The sequence below is a fragment of the Zalophus californianus genome, chromosome 17 (assembly GCF_009762305.2).
Source record: "Zalophus californianus isolate mZalCal1 chromosome 17, mZalCal1.pri.v2, whole genome shotgun sequence".
Lineage (NCBI taxonomy): Eukaryota > Metazoa > Chordata > Mammalia > Carnivora > Otariidae > Zalophus > Zalophus californianus.
This window is the reverse complement of record NC_045611.1, coordinates 47,632,132-47,649,870: the sequence shown is the minus strand read 5'-3', so window position 1 is coordinate 47,649,870 and position 17,739 is coordinate 47,632,132. Positions and strand designations below refer to the sequence as shown.

Genomic DNA, 17,739 nt, shown 5'->3' with positions numbered 1-17,739 from the left:
TCCTTCCTTTCTTCCTCTCTTTCTTTCTCTTTTTAGAAAAAGAGTGAGGTAGCACTGGCAGGGGGCAGGGGAGTCGGGGGGACAGAGGGCAGAGGGAGGGCAGGGGCAGAAGGAGAGGGGGCTGCAGAGGGAGAAGAGGGAGAGATAGAATCTTAAGAAGGCTCCCTGCCCAGCCCAGCACAGAGCCTGATGCTGGGCTCATCTCACAACACTGAGATCATGAACTGAGCCAAAATCAAGAGTCAGAAGCTAAACTGACTGAGCCATCTGGGCACTCTCCATTCCAACAGTCTTAAACCCAGATCCCTGGATTCTTTTCTCTGGAGACCTAAAATCCACAATGTTAGGGTCCGTCTCACTCTGAGACGGAAAATCCAAAACTTAGGGGGCTCCACATACAAGTATTCTAAATTCTTCAGTTCTGGAATTTGTCTACTGCTTCAATCAATCCTAGAGCCCTGGGGTGGTCCCTCCTGAGGGGCAACACACTCTGTCTTGGGACTTACTCCTTGTTAATCCTCCTGGGGTCCCCATCTCCTGCCTCATTGGCTGTGTGCCAAGCTCAGCAGTGAGCCCAGGGTGGGGGGGGTGTACCTGGAAAGTGAAATGGTACAATTATATAATCAGCACCTAACTCTGCCTTTCTCTCCCAGTTGGTATAAAGTCAAACCAGCCCAGCCGGCACCATCTGACCGTCTCTCCCAGTGCCACCATGCTGGCCTCAGGGCTGCTTCTGGTGGCTTTGCTGGCCTGCCTGACCATAATGGTCTTGATGTCTGTCTGGAGGCAGAAGAAACTCTGGGGGAAGCTTCCTCCGGGACCCACCCCATTGCCCTTCATCGGAAACTACCTGCAGCTGAATACACAACAGATGTACAACTCTCTCATGAAGGTGTCAGGACATGGGATGGGTGGAATGGGGGTGGGGTTGGAAGTCTGCCTAAATGAGCTGGGACTTGGTGGCAGGGGATGGGCAAGGTTGGACCAGAGTCTTAAGAAAGTGGAAATTTGCAGGTTGGCCAGCAGGGTCCTAGACAAGAAAGAGCCGATTTGGGGATGTCCAGCCCCTTGAGTGTCAGAACCTGGAGGAAATGCACGCAGTAGGTGAGGGCTGGGCACAGGGCCAGTTCCCAGTGCGGGCCGCAGCCTCTAAGCACTCCCACCTCCATCAGATCAGCGAGCGATATGGCCCGGTCTTCACGGTCCACCTGGGGCCCCGGCGCATCGTGGTGCTGTGTGGACACGAGGCGGTGAAGGAGGCTCTGGTGGACCAGGCTGAGGAGTTCAGCGGGCGAGGCGAGCAGGCCACCTTCGACTATCTCTTCAAAGGCTATGGTGAGGCGCTCCAGGTGGGAGTGTGTGGTCAGGCACACTTGGCCTCAGTTTCCCCACTGTTCTTCTCCTGACTCACTGACCCAGGGCTGTGGCCGAGTTCTACCCCTGCTTCCCTCTGTGCTTATCCCTGGTTATCGTGGCCTCTCCTTGCTCTTCTCTAGCTTGACTCAGGGTGTCTGAGTCTCTATTCCCCCTGCTTCTCGGCCCACCTCTCTGTTCTCTCTCACGGATGCCTCTCCTTTCTCTGGGTCTGGGAGCAGTTCTTTGGGATTTCTGCCTTGGAGCCCCGGTCTTCAATCCCCGAGTCCTGCCCCTTACTCCTTCTCAGCTTCTGAGCTTCCCCGAGCTTCTGCCTCCCTCTGTCTGTCTTTTCCTCCTCTGTGTGAGAATCTCACCTTATTTCTGCTTCACACCCCACGCCTTCAGCTCTGGAAACATCTTCTCCTCTCTCCAGACCCTCTCTGTTGTCCTTCCGTATTTTCCTCTTTTCCAGCTCAGCGTTAGGATCCTCCGTGATTTTTATTGCCACTTCCCAGTTCTCCACGGAGGTCAGGCTCCTCCTCCCTGCCTCTCTCCCTCTGCTTATGTGTCTCCGCATGTAGCTTGGTTTCTCTGGGCATCTGACTTGCCTGTCTCCCTCTGATTCTTTTCTTCCAAGCCGGTCTCTATCTCTTTCAGTATTTCTCTGACCCTGAGTTGTATTTCTCCCCGTCTCCCTCACCCCCCAACCCATCCTCCCACTCCGGGATCCGCTCACCTCTGCCCACCTCTGTCCCCGCCCCTCCCCGCCTCACCACACCCCCACGCTCCCTCCCCAGGCGTGGCATTCAGCAACGGGGAGCGAGCCAAGCAGCTCCGGCGCTTCTCCATCACCACACTGCGGGACTTTGGAGTGGGCAAGCGCGGCATTGAGGAGCGCATCCAGGAGGAGGCGGGCTTCCTCATCGAGGCCCTCCGGGGCACACGCGGTGAGCGGCGGGGGAGGGGGTCGGGAGTGAGCAAGAAGGAAGGGTACACCCACACGGACGCACCCTTTCTCCACTGGGAAGGGGACTGGCTTGGGGGAAGGCATCAGGGCTCCAGGCTCTGGGGTCTTGTGCTGGACTTTTCGCTCCTCACTCCAGTGCCCTCCTCCAATACTCAGGATGGCATCAGACCGCCCAGTTGACGCTCCCCCAAATCCCTGTCTCTTCCCCAACTCATCCCATTCCCCAGGTGCCTTCATCGATCCCACCTTCTTCCTGAGCCGAACAGTGTCCAACGTCATCAGCTCCATTGTCTTTGGGGACCGCTTTGACTATGAGGACGAAGAGTTCCTCTCACTGCTGCGTATGATGCTGGGAAGCTTCCAGTTCACAGCTACCTCTATGGGGCAGGTAACCTGTCCCAGTCTGGCTCTACAACACCCCTATCACAACCCACCAATTGCTTTCCCCCATGGAAACGGGTGCCCCAAACTGCCATCCTCCTCCAGACCAGGTTCCATCAAAGCCACTCTTGTGACAATGCAATGGTTACACCAGAACACCCACTTTCCAAGGACACCTGGATATCTCAACAGATGCTGCCCCCAACCAAAAAAACCAAAAACCAAACCAAACAAACAATGAACAGAGCCTGCAGACAGGGTACATGTTACTGGCCCAGCCATGCCGCCTGGGGATGTGTTCCCATCCAACTTACCTACCTGTCCCTATTACGATAGTCCATCTCTTAATACCTTAACACCTGAACAAGTGACCACCTCAACCCACCTCCTGAATACCTGAACACCTGGCGCTATAAAACCCAGCCTGCCAAGTCATTTGGTAATTGCACAGGTGTCCCAAACCACCTAGAGAAGTGCCCCTATAGAGCCCGCCGAAACACCTGAACATCTGGACAGGTGACCCAACCAAGAAGACCCCTACACATGTAAACACCTGGCTAGACGTTTCCCCAAACGCCCAAATTGTGTCCCCCAACCCAGCTGACTCACTTACAGAAGTGCCCCCCATCAGCCCCTGTGAACATCTGAAACACATGAACAGGTATCTCCCCCTCCTCAACACTTGCATACCTGTCCCACTTTCACACCTCAACCCCACCTCATACAGAAGCCACCATTCTATATCCCTGAAATATCTGGGTACTTGTCTCCAACTGAGCCTACTCCACACCTAGAGATCTAAACAGGTGATCCACCATATCGGTCAGAAAACATAGGTCAACATCTGAACATGAGTCTCCCAATTCAACCACATCTGAATATCTGAACCCCCAGATGTGTTCTCCAATCCAGCCTCACCCCAATACCCGAAACCTGGATATGTGTCCCAACCCATCTCACCGACATTCTGGGAAAGAGGCCCTCACACTCACGTGAAACTTAGCTATCTCCTCCCATCATGCTCCGTATAAATCCTAAACACCTGCACAGGTGCCTTTAACCCACTGCCTTCCTTGCCCTGAGAAAGGTCACGCTCCCAGCAGGACCTGCCAGTGAACAGCTATCCTTCCCTTTCTTGTCTCCCCATCCTCAGCTCTATGAGATGTTTTCCTCAGTGATGAAGCACCTGCCAGGGCCACAGCAACAGGCATTTAAGGAGCTGCAGGGTCTGGAGGACTTCATAGCCAAGAAGGTGGAGCAGAACCAACGCACCCTGGACTCCAACTCCCCGAGGGACTTCATCGACTCCTTCCTCATCCGCATGCAGGAGGTACAGCCCAGCAGCCAGGGCGGACAGCAGCAAAGCCACGCAGAGGGAAACCAGGCTGGGATGCGGCGAGCAGAGGCCCCTTCAAATCATCGCCCTCATAACATCCTCACAATCTCAACAATAATAACCGTGGCTGCTCCATCCACCAGCACTTGTCCATGGGCAGGACCTGTGTGCAAACCATCAAGCAACACTTCCATAGCATGCACTCGTTCTCTGTATCCCTCTCCTCAATATTCCTACCTTAAAAGAGTGAACAGCAGGGCTGATGAGTAAAGGACAGGTAGGCAGCCAGGTAAAGAGTGTGGAAAGGGCATTTTGGGCAGAGCCAGCAGCCTGAACAAAACCCTGGCAGAAGTAGGGTCTCTCGGGGGGCGGAGCAAGATGGCGGAGGAGTAGGAGACCTAGATTTCGTCTGGTCTCAGGAATTCAGCTGAATAGGGATCAAACCATTCTGAACACCTACGAACTCAACAGGAGATCAAAGAGGAGAGTAGCAACAACTCTCTGAAGAGAGAAGCGACCACTTACTGGAAGGTAGGACGTGCGGAGAAGTGAATCCGAGGCGATATTCGGGAGGATAGACGGCGGGGGAGGGTCCTCCGCCGGCCGCTTCTGGCAAGTGATAGAGCCGCGGAGCACAAAATCGGACCTTTTAGAAGTCGGCTCCGCTGAGGGACGTCGCTCCAGTGGCTAAGCGGGGGTGGAACCCTCGTGGGACAGTGGGGTCTCAGGACCCTTGGGGTCACAGAAAGACCGGGGGAGCCTGAGTGCGCCAGAGCTCCCAGGTATCAGAGCGGGGAAGCCAGCTGCAGAGACGGAGCTGAGGCACGGGCTCTCAGCTTGGGGTTGCCATAAACTGTGATCCGCGGCCCAGTCGGGCCACTGCTCCTGCAGCAGGGACCCAACAGGCGGCAGATCCGGGGAGACTCCCCTTCCTTCCCGGGGAGGAGCGGCGCGGGAGCGCACCGCAGGGATCTCCTGGGTTTGGAGACTCCACACGGGGTCGGGTGCCAGAGATACAAACGCTCGGTCACAGGCCGGGTGAGCACGGAGTGCGGCCGGAGACCAGGGACAAGGGAGTGACTGCTTTTCTCTGGCGGCGCACTGAGGAGCGGGGCCCCGAGTTCTCAGCTCCTCCGGGTGGAGATTGGGAGGCCACCATTTTTGCCCTGGTCCTCCAAAGATGTACTGAGAGCTTGCAGGAACAAAAGATCCTGAGAGCAAACCCATGCAGCTTCCTTAGCCCGGACCGACAAGGGCGGGGCAATTCAGCCTCCGGCAAAGACTTTTGGAAACCACAGCAACAGGCCCCTCCCCCAGAAGATCAGCACGAACAGCCAGCAAGCCAAGACCAAGTTTACTAATCAAGGAGAACGGGAGAACTCCAGCGCTAGGGGAATACTGCACATAGAATTCATGGCTTTTTTTTTTTACCATGATTCATTATTTCATCACAGCTAATTTTTGTTAACTGTTTTTTTTTCTTTTTCTTTTTCCCTTTTTCAACCAACATCTTATCAATCTCTTTTTAAAAAAAAAAAAATTTTTTTATTTTTCATTTTTAGAGTCATATTTTATCCCTTCATAGTAGTTACCCTTATTTTTGGCATATATATATAAGTTGTTCTCTCTTTAAAATTTTGAGATACGTTTCTTCTAACAGATAAAAATATACCCTAAATCACTAGTATATGGTTCTGTTCTAGTCTCCTGCCTGATCACATTCTCTCCCTTTTTCCTTTTTTTTTTAAATCTTCTTTCTTTTTTCAAACAACTTCTTATCTTATCAAGTCCTTTTATAAAATCTTTTATAATTTTCATCTTTACAGTCATCTTCTATCCCTTCATTGTATCAACCCTTATTTTGTACATATATGTCTTTCTTCCTTTAAAATTTTAGGAGGCACTTTTTTCTAACAGACCAAAATACGCCCAAAATCTAGTGTGTGGCACTGATCTATGCACTAGCCTGATCATATTTGATCACATTCTGCTTTTTTTGTATTGTTCTGTTTTTGTTTTTATCTTTTTTCTTTTTTTTTTTTCTCTTTCTTTTTTCTTTCTTTCCCTTTCTTTTCCCCTGGTTTCAGGTCTTTTCTGATTTCTATACAGTATATTTGCTGGGAACGTTGTAAACCTGTTAGCATTTTGTTCTCTCATTCATCTATTCTCCTCTGGGCAAAATGACAAGATGAAAAAAATCACCTCAGCAAAAAGAACAAGAGGTAGTACCATCAGCCAGGGACTTACTCAATACGGACATTAGTACGATGTTGGACCTAGAGTTCAGAATCATGACTTTAAAGATACTAGCTGGGCTTGAAAAAAGCGTGGAAGTTATTAGAGAAACCCTTTCTGGAGAAATAAAAGAACTAAAATCTAACCAAGTTGAAATCAAAAAGGCTATTGATGAGGTGCAATCAAAAATGGGGGCACTAACTGCTAGGATAAATGAGGCAGAAGAGAGAATCAGTGATATAGAAGACCAAATGATGGAAAGTAAAGAGGCTGAGAAAAAGAGGGAGAAACAACTACAGGATCACGAGGGCAGAATTCGAGAGATAAGTGATTCGATAAGACGAAACAACATTAGAATAATTGGGATCCCAGAAGAAGAAGAAAGACAAAGAGGGGCAGAAGGTATATTGGAGCAAATAATAGCAGAGAACTTCCCTAATGTGAGGAAGGAAACAGGCATCAAAATCCAGGAGGCACAGAGAACCCCTCTCAAAATCAATAAAAATAGGTCAACACCCCGACATCTAATAGTAAAACTTACGAGTCTCAGAGACAAAGAGAAAATCCTGAAAGCAGCTCGGGAGAAGAGATATGTAACCTACAAAGGTAAAAATATTAGATTGGCAACAGACCTATCCACAGAGACCTGGCAGGTCAGAAAGGACTGGCAAGATACCTTCAGAGCACTAAACAAGAAAAATATGCAGCCAAGAATACTATATCCAGCTAGGCTGTCACTGAAAATAGAAGGAGAGATAAAAAGCTTCCAGAAAAAACAAAAACTAAAGGAATTTGCAAACATGAAACCAGCCCTCCAAGAAATATTGAAAGGGGTCCTCTAAGCAAAGAGAGAGCCTAAAAGCAGCAAAGATCAGAAAGGAACACAGACAACATACAGTAACAGTCACCTTACAGGCAATACAATGGCACTAAATTCATACCTTTCAATAGTTACCCTGAATGTAAATGGGCTCAATGCCCCAATCAAAAGACACAGGCTATCAGATTGGATTAAAAAACAAGACCCATCCATATGCTGTCTGCAAGAGACTCATTTTAGACCCAAAGACACCCCCAGATTGAAAGTGAGGGGGTGGAAAACCATTTACCATGCTAATGGACACCAAAAGAAAGCTGGGGTGGCAATCCTTATATCAGACAAACTAGATTTTAAAACAAAGACTGTAATAAGAGATGAGAAAGGACACTATATCTTACTTAAAGGGTCTATCCAACAAGAAGATCTAATAATTGTAAATATCTATGCCCCGAACATGGGAGCAGCCAATTATATAAGGCAATTAATAACAAAAGCAAAGAAACACATTGACAACAATACACTAATAGTGGGGGACTTTAACACCCCCCTGACTGAAATGGACAGATCATCTAAGCAAAAGATCAACAAGGAAATAAAGACTTTAAATGACACACTGGACCAAATGGACTTCACAGACATATTCAGAACATTCCATCCCAAAGCAACGGAATACACATTCTTCTCTAGTGCCCACGGAACATTCTCCAGAATTGATCACATCCTAGGTCACAAATCAGGTCTCAACCGGTACCAAAAGATTGGGATCATTCCCTGCATACTTTCAGACCACAATGCTCTGAAACTAGAACTCAATCACAAGAGGAAAGTCGGAAAGAACTCAAATACATGGAGGCTAAAGAGCATCCTACTAAAGAATGAATGGGTCAACCAGGAAATTAAAGAAGAATTAAAAAAATTCATAGAAACCAATGAAAATGAAAACACAACTGTCCAAAATCTTTGGGATACAGCAAAGGCAGTCCCGAGAGGAAAGTATATAGCAATACAAGCCTTTCTCAAGAAACAAGAAAGGTCTCAAATACACAATCTAACCCTACACCTAAAGGAGCTGGAGAAAGAACAGCAAATAAAGCCTAAACCCAGCAGGAGAAGAGAAATAATAAAGATCAGAGCAGAAATCAATGAACTAGAAACCAAAAGAACAGTAGAACAGATCAACAAAACTAGGAGCTGGTTCTTTGAAAGAATTAACAAGATTGATAAACCCCTGGCCAGACTGATTAAAAAGAAAAGAGAAATGACCCAAATCAACAAAATCATGAATGAAAGAGGAGAGATCACAACCAACACCAAAGAAATACAAACAATTATAAGAACATATTATGAGCAAATCTATGCCAGCAAATTAGATAACCTGGAAGAAATGGGTGCATTCCTAGAGATGTATCAACTACCAAAACTGAACCAGGAAGAAATAGAAAACCTGAACAGACCTATAACCACTAAGGAAATTGAAGCAGTCATCAAAAATCTCCCAAGAAACAAAAGCCCAGGGCCAGATGGCTTCCCAGGGGAATTCTATCAGACATTTAAAGAAGAATTAATACCTATTCTCCTGAAACTGTTCCAAAAAATAGAAATGGAAGGAAAACTTCCGAACTCATTTTATGAGGCCAGCATTACCTTGAACCCAAAACCAGACAAAGACCCCATCAAAAAGGAGAATTACAGACCAATATCCTTGATGAACATGGATGCAAAAATTCTCACCAAAATACTAGCCAATAGGATCCAACAGTACATTAAAAGGATTATTCACCACGACCAAGTGGGATTTATCCCTGGGCTGCAAGTCTGGTTCAACATCCGCAAATCAATCAACGTGATACAATACATTAACAAAAGAAAGAACAAGAATGATATGATCCTCTCAATAGATGCAGAAAAAGCATTTGACAAAGTACAGCATCCTTTCTTGATCAAAACTCTTCAGAGTATAGGGATAGAGGGTACATACCTCAATATCATAAAAGCCATCTACGAAAAACCTACAGCGAATATCATTCTCAATGGGGAAAAGCTGAGAGCTTTTCCCCTAAGGTCAGGAACGCGGCAGGGATGTCCACTCTCACCACTGCTATTCAACATAGTATTAGAAGTCCTAGCCACAGCAATCAGACAACAAAAAGAAATCAAAGGCATCCAAATCGGCAAAGAGGAAGTCAAACTCTCACTCTTTGCAGATGATATGATACTGTATGTGGCAAACCCAAAAGACTCCACCCCAAAACTGCTAGAACTCATACAGGAATTCAGTCAAGTAGCAGGCTATAAAATCAATGCACAGAAATCAGTGGCATTCCTATACACCAACAACAAGACAGAAGAGAGACAAATCAAGGAGTCGATCCCATTCACAATTGCACCCAAAACCATAAGATACCTAGGAATAAATCTAACCAAAGAGGCAAAGGATCTGTAATCAGAAAACTATAAAATACTCAGGAAAGAAATTGAAGAAGACACAAAGAAATGGAAAAACGTTCCATGCTCATGGATTGGAAGAACCAACATTGTGAAGATGTCAATGCTACCTAGAGCAATCTACACATTCAATGCAATCCCCATCAAAATACCATCCACTTTTTTCAAAGAAATGGAACAAATAATCCTAAAATTTGTATGGAACCAGAAGAGACCCCGAATAGCCAGAGGAATCTTGAAAAAGAAAAGCAAAGCTGGCGGCATCACAATTCTGGACTTCCAGCTCTATTACAAAGCTGTCATCATCAAGACAGTATGGTACTGGCACAAAAACAGACACATAGATCAATGGAACAGAATCGAGAGCCCAGAAATGGACCCTCAACTCTATGGTCAACTTATCTTTGACAAAGCAGGAAAGAATGTCCAATGGAAAAAAGACAGTCTCTTCAACAAATGGTGTTGGGAAAATTGGACAGCCACATGCAGAAGAATGAAACTGGACCATTTCCTTACACCACACACAAAAATAGACTCCAAATGGTTGAAAGACCTAAACGTGAGACAGGAGTCCATCAAAATCCTAAAGGAGAACACAGGTAGCAACCTCTTCGACCTCAGCCGCAACAACTTCTTCCTAGAAACATCACCAAAGGCACAGGAAGCCAGGGCAAGAATGAACTATTGGGATTTCATCAAGATAAAAAGCTTTTGCACAGGAAAAGAAACAGTCCACAAAACCAAAAGACAACCGACAGAATGGGAGAAAATATTTGCAAATGACATATCAGATAAAGGGCTAGTATCCAAAATCTATAAAGAACTTATCAAACTCAACACCCAAAGAACAAATAATCCAATCAAGAAATGGGCAGAAGACATGAACAGACATTTTTCCAAAGAAGACATCCAAATGGCCAACAGGCACATGAAAAAGTGCTCAACATCGCTCGGCATCAGGGAAATCCAAATCAAAACCTCAATGAGATACCACCTCACACCCATCAGAATGGCTAAAATTAACAAGTCAGGGAACGACAGATGTTGGCGGGGATGTGGAGAAAGGGGAACCCTCCTACACTGTTGGTGGGAATGCAAGCTGGTGCAACCCCTCTGGAAAACAGTATGGAGGTTCCTCAAACAGTTGAAATTAGAGCTACCACTCGATCCAGCAATTGCACTACTGGGTATTTACCACAAAGATACAAATGTAGGGACCCGAAGGGGTACGTGCACCCCAATGTTTATAGCAGCAATGTCCACCATATCCAAACTGTGGAAAGAGCCAAGATGTCCATCGACAGATGAATGGATAAAGAAGAAGTGGTATATATACACAATGGAATATTATGCAGCCATCAAAAGGAATGAGATCTTGCCATTTGCAACGACGTGGATGGAACTGGAGGGTGTTATGCTGAGTGAAATAAGTCAATCAGAGAAAGACATGTATCATATGACCTCACTGATATGAGGAATTCTTAATCTCAGGAACAAACTGAGGGTTGCTGGAGTTGGTCGGGGGTGGGATGGATGGGGTGGCTGGGTGATAGACATTGGGGAGGGTATGTGCTATGGTGAGCGCTGTGAATTGTGTAAGACTGTTGAATCACAGATCTGTACTTTTGAAACAAATAACGCAACATATCTTAAGAAAAAAGAAAAAGAAGAAGATAACAGGAGAGGAAGAATGAAGGGGAGTAAGTCAGAGTGGGAGAGGAACCATGAGAGATGATGGACTCTGAAAAACAAACTGAGGTTTCTGGAGGGGAGGAGGGTGGGGGGATGGGTTAGCCTGGTGATGGGTATTGAGGAGGGCACATTCTGCATGGAGCACTGGGTGTTATGAACAAACAATGAATCATGGAACACTACACCAAAACAAATTATGTAATATAGAGTAATTAACATAAGAATAAAAAATTAAAAAAAAAAAAGAAGTAGGGTCTCTCTTCCCAGCTCTGGTCTGGACCTAAGAGAGGTGGGTCCAAATGGAAAGACCCCAGAAGGGCTCTGAGAGCCCTGAGGGGGAATGGGCCTGGCCTGAACGCCTCTCTCCCTTCAGGAGCAGAACAACCCCAACACGGAGTTCCACATGAAGAACCTGGTGATGACCACACTGACCCTCTTCTCTGCGGGCACTGAGACAGTCAGCACAACCCTGCGGTATGGCTTCCTGCTGCTCATGAAGCACCCAGAGGTGGAGGGTAAGACTGTGAGGGCGGGGCAGTGAAGTGGTGGCCACAGACCCTTACACTTCCTCTGAGCACACTGCAATGTGCCCACATTTCCCAGATGTCTGGAACCTCAGACATACCCTGTTATCCAGATGCTAGCTGATATTCTGCTGATAAGCACCAGCTGAGTTGCACTGGCTGTTAAAATCCTGAAATATCTGAACCGATGGGTAAATAGCTCCTGTGCTGAGTCAAACAGCTCCCGTGTTGAGAGCAGGTGAATAGGACGCTGCACCAATCATGCTTGTGGTCAAGGTCTGTTTTGAATCATCTACGTCCATATCACACATGGATGTACACATTTGGACTATCATCTCCACCCTGAGACTGCTAGGTACCTAAACACTTTCCCCCTCCTCCCACAGCCAAGGTCCATGAGGAGACTGACCGGGTGGTTGGCACGAACCGTCAGCCCAAGTTTGAGGACAAGGCCAAGATGCCCTACACAGAGGCGGTGATCCACGAGATCCAAAGATTTGGAGACATGATCCCCATGGGCCTGGCCCGCAGAGTCACCAAGGACACCAAGTTTCGAGAGTTCCTCCTCCCCAAGGTAACTTTCCTGCCCCACGTAAGGGCACCTCCAACCTGCTCCCTGTGACCCAGCACCCCATTCCCCTTAGAAGCTTCCCAGCCCCTGTCCCACCGCCTCAGTCAAACACTTCCCCAACCACCATGACCCTTCAACCTTCCCACTCAGAGATTCTTGAATCCAGTATCTCCCCAGAGCTCGTGCTGCAAGCATTGTGCACCCCATGTCCCCAAACGTCCTCTCTCAAAAGACATGAACTTCATTTCTAGACCTCCTCCCTCAAGGACACGAGTCTCACGTCTCCCAAACATCCCGCCTAGGAGACATAAACCCAGTGTTTTTCAAAGTTCCTGTCTCTGGAAGCATCAACCCCCATGTCCTCTCAACCTCCTGCCTTGGGAGACTTGAACTGCACATCCCCCACACCTTCTGTCCTAAGAGACACAGAACCTGTGTTCTTCAAACTTCCCTGCTCGGGAGACGTAATCCCCACGTCTGCATAGCTTCCTGTCTCGGAGACATGAATCTCCTGTCTCCCAAAGCTCCTCCCTAAGAGGACCCACACTCCTCCCACGCCTCCCATTTCTCATCACCTAGGGCATCCCAATTGTCCCTCCAAGCTCCACGCATTTTCAGCATACTCTCCCCCCACTCCACCTTATCAAATACCCCTTCTCCTCCTCGCCAGGGCACTGACGTGTTCCCTATGCTGGGCTCTGTGCTGAGAGACCCCAAGTTCTTCTCCAACCCCCGAGACTTCCACCCCCAGCACTTCCTGGATGAGAACGGGCAGTTTAAGAAGAGTGATGCTTTTGTGCCCTTCTCCATTGGTAAGAGACCACTGTCTGCTGCCAAGCCACCGCTCCCACCCACAGGGGCTCCTTCATCCCAGCTCTCTTCTCTAAGGTGTAGCGTGGTGTCTTTCTCCAGCTTGGAAGTCCCTCTCATGATCTACCTTGGAACCCCTCAGCTGCCAACCCCCATAACGACTTGAGCTGAAGCAGAAGGATAAGGATGACCACAGCTGTTTCAGAGATGGGGAAAATCAAAGCCCTTAGTGAGTCAGACATTTGTTCAGAGTCATTTAAATTCTTTAGAGTCCTCGGTTGGAGGTGAGGGCCCAGCAGCCATATCTGAGTGTGTACTTGGACGGAAGGGGCATCGAAATTTCCCATTGCTACAGCTAGCTCATCCCCATCCCATGCACAAGGGAAACTGATGCTCAGAGAGGATTAGAGACGCCTCTGGAAGCCTCTCAGGCCACGCTATTCCAGCCCCTCCTCCCTGGGACAAAGCGTCTGGGGTGGGTAGAGGGGCAAGGGAGCAGGCCTCACCTCCAGCCCTCGGGTTCTGTGTCTTCAGGAAAGCGGTACTGTTTGGGAGAAGGCCTGGCTAGAATGGAGCTCTTTCTCTTCCTCACCACCATCTTGCAGAACTTCCGCTTCAAGTCCCCGCAGCTGCCCCAAGACATCGACGTGTCCCCCAAGCTCGTGGGCTTTGCCACCATCCCACGGAATTACACCATGAGCTTCCAGACCCGCTGAGAAAAGGCTGAGGGAGCCCGACACTGGTTGGGGGAGCAAACAGAGGGAGGGTCAGGGACGTGGCTATTGGGAGGGCCGGGGTTTCGGAGGGCAGAGCTCGCCGGAGGGAGGTGGCTTAGGGAAATAGGAAGAGCAAAGAGGATGGAAGAGGAAAAGAATGGGCCCTGTCAGTTCAGCTTGGTACAGATAGACCCTGCAGAGGTAGGGCGAGAGGAAGAGAAATTATTTATTGAGCAAATATTCTCTGTCAGGTCCGTGCTAAAAGCATTAACACGTTCACCTCGCTTAATGCTCACAAGCCTATGCAACAGAGAACAGTGTTTATGCCCATTTTACAGGTGGCAAATCCTGATTCCCAAGGAATCTACCACAAGGACAAAACAGAACAGAACAGAACAAAACACAACCTCCTAATAAATGAATTTAGCAAGGTCACTAAACACACCAAAATTTTTTGTTGTGTTGTTTTTTCTACATACTAGCAATGAACCCTAGGGAATCAAAATTAAGAACACAATACTATTTACAGTTACTCAAAAAAGTGAAATAGGTAACTATAATTCTAACAACACAGGTGCAGAACTTACATGCTGAAAGCTACAGAACATTGAAGAAAGGAATCAAATCATTATTAAACAGACAACCTAAATATCCTTTGGTAGATGAATGGATAAAGGAAATGTGATCTATACATGCAACGGAATATTATTCAGTCATAAAAGGAAAGGAAATCCTGCCATACGTGACAACTTGGATGAACCTTAAGGATTTTATGTTAAGTGAAATAAGCCAAGGAGAGAAGAACAAACAATGTATGAATCCACTTGTAGGATGAATCTAAAATAGTCACTCATAGAAGCAGAGAGGAGAACAGTGGTTGCCATGGGCTAGAGGGAGGGGGAAAAGGGGCGGTTGCTATTCAACGGGTATAGTTTCCACTGTGGAAGCTGAGTAAGTTCTAGAAATCTTCAGCACGACATTGTGTCTATTGTTAACAATACTGTATTGCACACTTAATTTGTTAAGAGGGTAGTTATCATGTTAAATGTTCTTTCCACCATTAAAAAAAAAGAAAAAATTTTTAAAAAGAAAAGAAAATGTATGAACTCAAAGGTGGAAGGATTTACTGACACCCTATAAGAAAGGATAAGTCACCTCAAAGTGATGAATAACCAGGCCTTTGTGATTGCTTGGGTCAACTTAATACATGGAGTAGAGTTTGGTAAGAGCATAAGGACAATTATTTTATATATATTTAATTTAGGTGACAGTGTGCATACCAATGAAAATGATTCCGTTGAAAATCATAAGAAATATGGCATAAAGGGGCGCCTGGGTGGCTTAGTCGGTTAAGCATCTGCTCAGGTCAACTAAGCCTTCTTATGGAGGTAGCTAGAGAGCACCTAGCTGGCTCAGTTGGTGGAGCGTGCGACTCTCGTCTCAGGGTTGTGAGTTCAAGCCCAATGTGGGGTGCAGAGATTACTTAAAAAATAAAATCTTAGGGGTGCCTGGGTGGCTCAGTCGTTAAGCGTCTGCCTTCGGCTCAGGTCCTGATCCCAGGGTCCTGGGATCGAGCCCCGCATCGGGCTCCCTGCTCGGTGGGAAGCCTGCTTCTCCCTCTCCCACTCCCCCTGCTTGTGTTCCCTCTCTCGCTGTGTCTCTCTCTGTCAGATAAATCCATAAAATCTTAAAATAAATAAATAAATAAATAAAATCTTTTAAAAAAATGTTGGATGTTTCCGGTCAGGGTTGAGGGGACCCGAGCACAGTCCCTGCTCTGTCTCAAAAAGACCATACGTTTCTGAGGAGAGAAACAGGTTTGTTTGTTACCCAAATAAATTTGTTAGCCAAAATAAATCAAGCCAGAGTTCGAAAAGAAAAAAAGCAACAAGTTAAAAGAAGTTAAATATAATTCTACTAACTAGTAGAGTGCCCAGCACCTATTAGTGTCCCACAAGGACACCCCCAAGGGTGATCTTTTAAATATTAACCATCCGGTATGGCAGGGTGCTGACCAATGTGAACGAATAATATTCTTGCCTTTTCCTTTTCTTCTTTTATTTATTTCTTTATTTTAGATTTTGATTTATTTGAGATAGAGAGTGAGCGAGCGAGAGAGAGCACATGAGCAGGGGCAGAGGGAGAGGGAGAAGCAGACTCCCAGCTGAGCAGGGAGCCCAATGCGGACTCGGTGCGGGACTCGATCCCAGGACCGGGATCAGGCCCTGAGCCAAGGCAGCCGCTTGATCGACTGAGCCACCCAGGCGCCCCCTTGCCTTTTCCTTTTCTATTGAGAAGCAGTGGTTAAGATCATGGACACTGGTGCCAGACAAGTTGGGTTTTTAAATCCCAGCCCTGTCTCTCCCTGGCTGCGTGACCCTGGAAGTGATTCAGTGCCTCTGTGCCTCATTTTCCCAGGCTCTAAGGGGAGATAATAATCTCAGCATCTATTTCATGAGTCTATTTTGGGACATAAATGAGTGAGTATGTGTCAAGCATTCACAATCCTAGGCGACAGGTGATTTCTTACGGGTAACACGTTACTTCTTACTCTCTTTCTCTTGCGTCAGTTTTTCGCTTGTTTCTCCCTTTCCACGTGCCTCTTTCTCTTCCCATCCCTCTGTTAGTCTCCTGTTCTATCTCTGTCCAGAATTTCTTGTAGGTTGTTGGTTTTTCCCGCCCTTCCGCCTTGATTCTTCTTTCTCTGCCCTTCCTCCTTAGTCCTGCACAGTCTTTACCCCCAAGCCTGCCTCCAGAGACTCAGAGTCTACACGGTGGGCTCCCGGAGGTGAGAGCAGAAGTTCCAGCTCAGTGTCTCCCCTCCTTGCAGCCAGAACCGGCAGAGGCGACCTCACTCTCTTTCGCAACGAACCATCCTCCTCCCTTAAACCCAGGCAGCCTATGTCGCGTTCATTTCCAAGGTAACTTTCCTAGGAAACGAAACAAAAGCTCCAGAGAAAGGGGAGAGACACGGGCAAGTTTCAGGGTCTGTAAGTGGCTAAAACATAAGGCTTCTCCTCCTTGAGGTCTTTCGTTGACTCCGGGTTGGTAGGTAGGTAACGGTGGGCGGGCGACAGAGCATGTGGAAGACTGATTGTGCGGAGGGTAGGAGGGTTTGATGGCAAGGATGATGCAGCCAAAAGAGTGTGACGACGAGAGAAATCAGCCCACGTGGGGAGGGGGGTGGGGGGGGGAAAAATCTGAGCGCTTGCGCAGGCGCATTGAGACGAGCCTAGGTGGCCTGTTGGCGGCCAGAATCAATTGGGGCCAGGTCGATGTCCTCGGGCGCCCCCAGCGGCTGCAGCGAGAAGCTCTGCAGGACGGTGGTGAGGTAGAGGAAGAGCTCCACGCGCGCCAGCAACTCGCCCGGGGCACCTCGGACTCCCTGGAGTAAGAACAGGGTGTGAGTTGAAATGATAGCTGAGAAGAGAGGTTGTGACTTGCTCAAGGCCACACAGCTAACAGTGACCGAGCCGAGATGCAGAAGCAGAGGCCTGGCTTCTGTGTCTTCTTAACCCGCCCCTGTAGTCTTTCTCGCATGTGCTAGGTGCACACCGTTGGCACTATCGTAAGTGTTACCTCTTACCATTATTCCATTTTTCTGCTACTATGTAAACATCACCATTTTCCCCCCTTCTAATGGTAGACTAAATACGAGAAACTAGAACCACTTCTCTCGCACCAGATGACAATGTTCGTGTAAGCTCTACCTCAAAGGGTTTCGTCACTCTCTGCCTACAACTGCAGAACTGGACAGCCAGAGCTGGGGGTGTCTCTGAGCCCAGGAAGCAGACACTGTTCGAAGCTTCCCGTATTTCCATAGCTGGAAAGGAGGCAGTGAGAGGGGGAGTGGGATCAGGGTCGGGGTGGAGATAGGAGAATGGGA

At 47.7% G+C, this 17,739-nt stretch overlaps 1 protein-coding gene across 2 annotated transcripts; it reads left to right on the top strand.

The window, feature by feature from the left end:
- The first annotated feature begins 693 nt into the window (after window positions 1-693).
- On the top strand, window positions 694-13,853 carry LOC113908484 (cytochrome P450 2A13-like). 2 transcript variants are annotated; one of them, XM_035725101.1, is made up of 9 exons: window positions 694-892; window positions 1,173-1,335; window positions 2,154-2,303; window positions 2,551-2,711; window positions 3,858-4,034; window positions 11,606-11,747; window positions 12,143-12,330; window positions 12,998-13,139; window positions 13,672-13,853. In XM_035725101.1, the coding sequence occupies exons 1-9, from the start codon at window positions 713-715 to the stop codon at window positions 13,851-13,853; spliced, it is 1,485 nt and encodes a 494-aa protein (XP_035580994.1). In that variant the 5' UTR covers window positions 694-712. The 2 variants fall into 2 exon arrangements, with proteins under 2 accessions (XP_035580994.1, XP_035580995.1); XM_035725102.1 differs by lacking the exon at window positions 1,173-1,335 and having other exon boundaries at window positions 713-911.
- The last annotated feature ends 3,886 nt before the right edge of the window (window positions 13,854-17,739 follow it).

Coding starts and splice junctions, on each gene's coding strand:
- LOC113908484 (XM_035725101.1), top strand. CDS start 713: ATGCTGGCCTCAGGGCTGCTTCTGGTGGCTTTGCTGGCCTGCCTGACC. Junction 2,712..3,857: donor CAGCTACCTCTATGGGGCAG/GTAACCTGTCCC, acceptor CCCCATCCTCAG/CTCTATGAGATGTTTTCCTC. Junction 11,748..12,142: donor GAAGCACCCAGAGGTGGAGG/GTAAGACTGTGA, acceptor CTCCTCCCACAG/CCAAGGTCCATGAGGAGACT.